The following is a 6734-nucleotide window of genomic DNA, read 5'->3' as shown; positions in this document are numbered from 1 at the left end:
CCCACCCTCAGCCCCCTGCCCCCCAGGCCCCGCCCCCCGTCACCCCCTCCACCTCCGTCCTGCTCTCTGGCCTAGACTGGCACCCAGAGGGGACCGACGCCCCGCACCACTCAGGGTTGCGACCTCGGCCCGGGCTACCCCGACAGCCCCCACCCCCACCCGCAGTCCTCCCGCAGCGCGAGGGCGCCCTGCCCGGCCCTACCTGGCATCCCATGCATGAAGGCCACAGGCAAGGGCGCAGCGTAGAGCAGGGCCACGCCGGGCAGCGCCGGGCTGCAGGCGGCCGCCAGGAGCAGGTAGAAGGCGGAGGACGCCAGGAAGGTGACCGTGAAGGCGGCGCGGGCCCCGTGCTGGTCCGCGAACCTGGGGGCCCGAACCTGTGAGCCTCACAGATACCAGGCAGGTCCTCCCAGCCCTGCCCCTGACGCCCGCCCTCTGGGGCTGCCGAGGGGCTAGGCTGCAGTGTTCCCCTCTTGGAGCCTCAGTTTCCCCGTCTGTAACCTGGGGGTGTCTGCCTGTCTCCCTTTGAGAATACCTTGCGGCTCCACAGGAAGTGTCTCCACTCCCTCCACCCCGCCTCCAAGCAGGGCCAGGGGACCCTTGGGAGCCCCTGCTTTGTCCGCCATTATCACCTCTGGAGCCCCCTTTCTGCGCAGTTACCCCAGAGCTCTGACTCCCGCCACGTCCATCTCCACCTCAGGGTCTGAGGGAAGACGCCTGCCCTCCTGTCCCTGAGCCCAGGGCCCCAGCAGCCCCGGGGCCGGTGGGGGATGGGGGGGTCCCGGGGCGTCGCGGGGGGCACCGCCAGCTCAGCAATGCTGGGCGTTTCCAGCCACGACAGCCTTGCCAGTACGATCCCCTCTCTGGCCACAAACCCGAGTTAGTGGAAGAGGAGGGCAGGGCCCCCGGGGAGCAGGGCTGCGCCCGCCTGAGAGGGGCTGCTGGGCCCAGTGCGCCCAGTGTCAGGTCTGGCAGCTGGCACGACCCAGCCCCCGACCTCCGGGGGCAGGCCCAGGTCATCGTGGGGGGAGGGCCCCCCGACTTCCTGCCCCACGGTACCTGCCGAACACGGGCCCGCCCAGCAGCTGAAGCGCCCCAAAGGTGGTCTGCAGGTGGCCGAAGGCGACAGAGTCCAGGCCCAGCCTCCGGGTCAGGTACTGCAGACACAGGGTGGTGGTGGGGGGCATGGGAAGGGTTAGGATCTGGATTCTGGGGTCCCCGGAAGGGCGGGAGCGGGTCTGTGGTGGCTCTGGGAGGGGCCTTGGGGCCTGGGACTCACAGCGAGGAGCCTGCGGGGCCTGTGGGCCAGGCTTCGCCAGGCAGCCTGTGGGGCGCACCTCAAACAGGTGAGGGGGCCCCCAGCCCCCACCAGTTTGGCCTCGTTCACTCAAAGCGCCTGGCAGACTGTAGCGTCTTCCAGGCCAGCAGGACACTGTCTCCAAATGCCCTGATGACCTCCAGAGGACACAGGCCTTTGTGCCCCCCAGCCCCTCCGCCCCCTCTTGCATCAGGCCCACCTGGGGAGGTAAAGGCAGCGGCTTTCCAGAGACCCGGAGGCACTCGCCGTCCTGTGTCCCTTCCTCTGGCTCCGCGCCCCTCGCTCCAGGCAGCCTAGCTGGGTCCCCAGGACAGCTGCTGTCCGGGGGACCTCTCTTCTGCTCTGCCCCTGGCTCTCCACTCGATGTTTAGAAGCATCCGGAATTCAGCACATCCAGAACTGGCTCCCCACGGTCTCCTCGAAGACAGGCTCCTCGGCTCAGGGCCAGATCCCCGGTGTCATCCCTGACCCCCCTCTTGCACAGCCACATTCTTTTTTTAAAAAAAATGTTTATTTTTGAGAGCAAGTAGGGGAGGGGCAAAGAGGGGGAGACAAGGAATCCCACGTCGGCTCTGCGCTCAGCACCGAACACGGTGCGGGGCTCGAACTCACGAACCGATGCACAGCCCCATTCAATACATCGGCAGCTCCTGGGCTCACCCTTCGCAGACCTTGAGGCCAGCGGCGTCCAGCCTTCCCCGCAGCAGCACACTCTTGGGGTCCTGGCAGCCTCTCTCTCTGGCCTTCCCTCCTCCCCTCCACTCACTCCTCTCTAGCGGCACTGTTCTCACTACTGCCCCAGGGCCTTTGCACTAGCCAGGCTTGCTCTCTGTTTCCTTTAAGCCTGCCTTCTCAGGAAGGCTCTCCTGACCCCAAGTCCACCACACATCTGTGGGCACCCCCAGCAGCCCCCGCACGCACCATGATCTCACGCACGGTACAGTCTAAGGATGGTTTAGTCCCTGTGTTCCAAGTTCTGAGAACCAAGTGCACACAGTAGGTGCTCAACGGGCATCTGATGAACGATACAAACAACTTCCACGGGAGAGCTGTCCTCGCTCTGTGCCTTTAACTATTCCCTGGTCATTCCCTGCACCAACCCTTCCAGGGAGGGACACTGTGACCCATTTCATGAGGGGACCTCAAAGTGTCTGCCCACCCCCACCCCCCGCCNGTGGTCAGGGCTGGGACCAGGCTGTCCGGTAGGTGTGAGGTGGGCTTTTGGGCAGGGGGCTAGGGTTCAGCGCCCGGCTGGGGGCTCCTGCCGTGCCCACAGTGCCCCCTCCCTGCCAGGTCCCCAGGCACAGCCTGCTCACGAGGATCCCCTGGTGGCTGTGCCGTGAGCCACCCAGACCAGACAGAGAAGGGGCTCTGGGGCTCCCCCGGGTGCCGCTGCCCTGGGAGGGTGAGACGGGCCAGCCCCGCTCGGGTCTGTTGAATGAAGAAGCAAGGGCTCAAAGGTGGAATCAATGGAAAGTGGGCGGGCGGGCGCTGAGCGCTGACCATGGGGCTTGACCAACCGCTGGGCAGCCCCGGGCAGCGCTCCAGGCCCGGGAGGGGGGGTGGGGGGAGGAGATGCGCCGAGCCCCGCCCTCCCGGCCCTGGTCGGGGGACAGAAGCGACTTCACACCGTGGAACGGGCACAGGGGTGCAGGCAACCTGTGGGTAGACTAGCCAAGCAGGACCCAGACGCGGGAAGAAGTCCCAGGGCCCAGGCAGGGGTGAACGCAGGAGGGTCAGGAGCCCAGCAGGCGTCAGGGCGGGCGGGGCCACAGGGCAGTGGGGGCGGGAGGGCCCGAGCTGGGCCAGCCCGGGGGAGGGGCACTGCGAGGTGGAGGGCAGGGCTGGCGGGGCACCAGGGCACAAGACGTGCCGATGGCCAGACCGAGAGAACGGTCCCCAGGCTCCTCAGCCTGTTCCGCTCCGTGTGGTGGGTGCCCCGCCCCCGAGGCCCTGCCGACGCACAGACGGGAGGCGAGGGGTGCAGTGTGGCCTGCTGGGGGCCAGGCTGCGGGCGCGGGCACTCACCGGCATGATGGAGAACCGCATGAAGAGGCAGGTGAGCGCCAGGGTCACCAGCGCGTAGGTGAGTCGTATGACCCCGGAGCGGCCCAGGGCACCCATCTCCCTGGAGGAGGGGTCCCGGCGCAGGGGGGCTCCCGCTCCCTGCATCCCTGCGGCGGGAGAGCCCGGGGGATCGGATCAGAGCGGGAGGCGGGCACAGCGCACAGGGGGCAAAAGTCCTGTTGTGCCAGGCGAGGGCGCTGAGTCACGGGGCGCGAGGCGGGCGGTGCCCAGGCTGGCCTCACCTCCGGGACAGGGCCTGTGGGAGAGGCCAGGGCTGCGGGACCCCGAGCAGCCCCCAGCCACGTGCCGCGTGGCCTTAGCCGCCTCCTGCCCCTCCGCCCCAGCCAGCCCAGGGGCTCTGGGCACACAGCTCCCCGGAGCCTCCGTGAGCCAGGCTGGGCACCGCGCGTGCCTGACACGGGAAGGCACCAGCACCCCGCTCTAAGAGGGAGACCCCATTTTAGAGGTCCGGATGGGTGCTGACTGCAGTTCAGGTAGGTGCCCCCCTGGGGTGTGTGGGGGGCTGATGTGTTTTGGGTCCCTGCTGTTGGGAGGGGGGCGGGGAGGCTCCTTAGGCCCACAGTGTGACCCCCACCGCTACGGGCAGCTCCCAGAGGGAGGCTTGACACCACTTGGGCTTCCGGGGTGGCCTGAGGGTGGGGGGGCCACACAGTGAGGCCTTGCTGCCCTCCAGCGCCCCCCATGGCAGAAACTAGACTCTGCGGGTCCAGGGACCCTCGGTTAAGTTTCACCAAATCAACACCGACTGTTAGTGAGCCCCAAGGGTGGCCTTCAGAGCCGGGGTCCAGGGGCAGGAGAGGGGCGGGGTGACAGCAGGGGGAAACCCAAGGACCCCCTTTCTGGCCCCGCCCCACCCTGCTTCAGGGAGGCTGGGGTGTGGAGGCTCTGCACCCCAAGGGGTCCTGGTCGGGGACGTCCTGGCCACAGTGAGCTTGGGTACCTGCCCTGCCCTAGAGCACCGCCCGCCCACCCCCCCTTCCCACACAGCCTCCGCTCTCACTGGTGGGGGGGGGTGGCGGCAGGGACTCTGACTTCCAGAGCAGTGCGGAGTCCAGTCCGGGCATGGGGTGGGCAGAGGGATGGGGCCAGGGGCTGTAGGGAGAGGAGGGGAGCGCGGTGGAGGGAAGGGAGAGGGAGAGGAAGGCAGGGCTCGTCGTCCCGCCTGCCCCCTCCCTGGGGTCTGCACAGAGACCCCGAGTAGGGGCGGGGGAGACAGCAGCGTTTCTGGAAACAGCTCCTGGGCCCTCTCCCCACCCCCCTGCAGACCGGTGGACACTACTTCCTCGTTTTGCACCTGCAGCGACTCTACCCCCTCGGCCGGGGCTGCCAGAGGCCTGGGCTGCAGGTGCACATGGCTTCAAGCCGTCCCTCTGTGGGGCTCGCAGGGGGACGCTCGCAGCCCCGTCCCCTGCTGGAGTCCCCTGGAGCATGCGGACTCCGCCTCGGGGTCAGACACAATCCCCAGATAAGGAACTGGGCCAGGACTCTGCTGCTCCCCACTCCTCCCCCCTCCGCCCCCCCCAGCCAGACCATAGGCCCAGACGTCAAAACCCCCCAAGTCCCCCTGCCTGGTGTTAGCCGCAGCTCAGCGGAGCAGGAAGCTGCAGGGCACGGGGACCCTGAGCCGAGTCCTCCCGCGGTGGCCGGCCAGGGCGGGGACGGGTACCCACGTCCGGCTGTTCGGGGCAGAGGCTAGCGGGCCCCAAGGCGCTAGGGAGGGGCTCACCCCACCCCTCCACACAGTGGGCCCGGGCCTGAGGAAGCGCTCAGTCTGGACAGGGCAGGTGGGGGGGTGTTTGTGAGGACGGCGTCCCCTGCTCCCCGCTGGGCTCAGGGGTCGTGCTGAGAGCCCAGAGCTGGGGCGGGTGCACCGCAGGAGACTTCTGGAAGAACGGCCCAGGAGGCTGGCCTTGGAAGCAGGCGGACATGGTGCTTAAGAGCTCAGGTGGGAGGAAGGTGGTTCTGTGCCCTGTGGGGGTGGGGTGGGGGTGGGGTGCGGGTGGGACCGGATGTCCCCAGGAGCCTCCCCTCCCCCCAGGGCCTGTGGCTCCCCAGAGACCTGGCCAGGAGGCTGCGACGGCATCTGGCTCCTCTGGACTCTCTAGGCAGGAATTGTGGGTAAAGAGGCAAGAGGGGGTGAGTCTCCAGCCCGCCCCAGGGCAGGTCGGGGAGGCCGGGGGGACCCTGCAGCACGCGGGGTGCAGCAAGGAGCTGGTCACTCACCTCTCCCTTCCTCCTGCCTCTAGCAGGACGTTTGGAGGCTGGGAACTGGTCGGAGCAGAAGTAATGGGCTCCAGCGAGAGTATTTGTCATGAACAGGCTCCAGTGTGGGCGGGGAGCTTCCTGGTCCCGAGCGGGTGGGAAAACCGGCCTCCGGGCTGGGTGAGGAGAGAGCAGCGCCCGTAACCCTGGCATCCCCGGGCCTGGTCTTCCTTCTCCAGAGCAGCCAACCTCCGCTCACTTAGCCACTCAACAAACGCTCTGCACTTTCCCTGGGACACACTGTGGCCCCAGGGCCATCCGAGCGGCCCGCCTGCCTCTCTCAGAAACAAGCTGACTGTTCAGCAGGGTGCGGCTGATCCAGACCCACTGGAGGAATCAGGGCTGGGGTTAGGGCGGAGGGCTTCTCAGAGGAGGTGATGCCTCCAAGGAGTCTTAAGGGTGAGCGAGGCTGGGCCAAGTGCGGGAAGGGCCAGCCAGGCTGAGGGAACAGTGAACAGAGGCGGAGGGGTGAGAGCCAGGCTTGCGGTGTTCACTGCGAGCCCTCGATGGCGTGTGTGGGGACAGCTCTTGAGGGGGTCTCCCAGGCCATAGTAAACCCCTGGGCAGCTCCAGAGGCCTGGGCAGGGGGTGCCAAGGAGGCCCCTCTGGCTCAGCCGTCCCGCAGGGTGAGCCCCAGGTGCGAACCCCAGAGCTGGCAGGAGCCGGGGGCTGGGGGCCCCTGCCACACACACACTGCCTGCGCATCCAAACCGGTGACAGCCCGTGGGGCCGCCCTGCTGAGCGTGACAGTGTTTATTGAGCGCCCACTGTGTGCTGGGCTCTGGGCCGGTGTTTGGGGTACACAGCCCACAAATGTGGCAGCCCTAGTGGCTTGTGGTAGAGTGAGCGTGAGGGTGTGCGTGCGTGTGCACGTGTGATGGGTACATTGCACGGTGACCGTGAGGGCGTGGCCTTGCTTTGCGTGCAGGGCACCCCCACAGGCTCAGAGCTGGCACGCTGCTCCAGCAGCCTCAGGCACCCAGGGGCTCAGGCTGGCACAGGGAGGCTTCTGCCGTGCCCACAGGGTGACAGGGGTTCAGATGGGAGGGGGCCTGGACTCGCGGTG

At 67.8% G+C, this 6734-nt stretch overlaps 1 protein-coding gene and 1 long non-coding RNA gene across 2 annotated transcripts in view; one reads left to right on the top strand and one right to left on the bottom strand.

The window, feature by feature from the left end:
• Positions 1–3490, bottom strand: part of SLC67A1 (solute carrier family 67 member 1) — a 16903-nt gene extending 13413 nt beyond the window's left edge. The window contains exons 1-2 of the mRNA XM_077756399.1: positions 3347–3490; positions 1060–1157 (exon numbers count right to left, since the gene is read on the bottom strand). Of these exons, the coding sequence (XP_077612525.1) occupies positions 1060–1157; positions 3347–3490 (242 nt within the window). The remainder of the gene's footprint in view (positions 1–1059; positions 1158–3346) is intronic.
• A 351-nt stretch (positions 3491–3841) lies between these two features.
• LOC144225284 (uncharacterized) overlaps positions 3842–6734 on the top strand; it is a 4797-nt gene continuing 1904 nt past the window's right edge. Inside the window, exon 1 of the long non-coding RNA XR_013333269.1 lies at positions 3842–3879. This is a non-coding gene — a long non-coding RNA (uncharacterized LOC144225284). The remainder of the gene's footprint in view (positions 3880–6734) is intronic.

The sequence above is a fragment of the Crocuta crocuta genome, unplaced genomic scaffold (genome assembly GCF_008692635.1).
Source record: "Crocuta crocuta isolate KB4526 unplaced genomic scaffold, BGI_CrCroc_1.0 scaffold653, whole genome shotgun sequence".
Taxonomy (NCBI): domain Eukaryota; kingdom Metazoa; phylum Chordata; class Mammalia; order Carnivora; family Hyaenidae; genus Crocuta; species Crocuta crocuta.
This window is presented reverse-complemented; position numbering and strand designations above follow the sequence as displayed.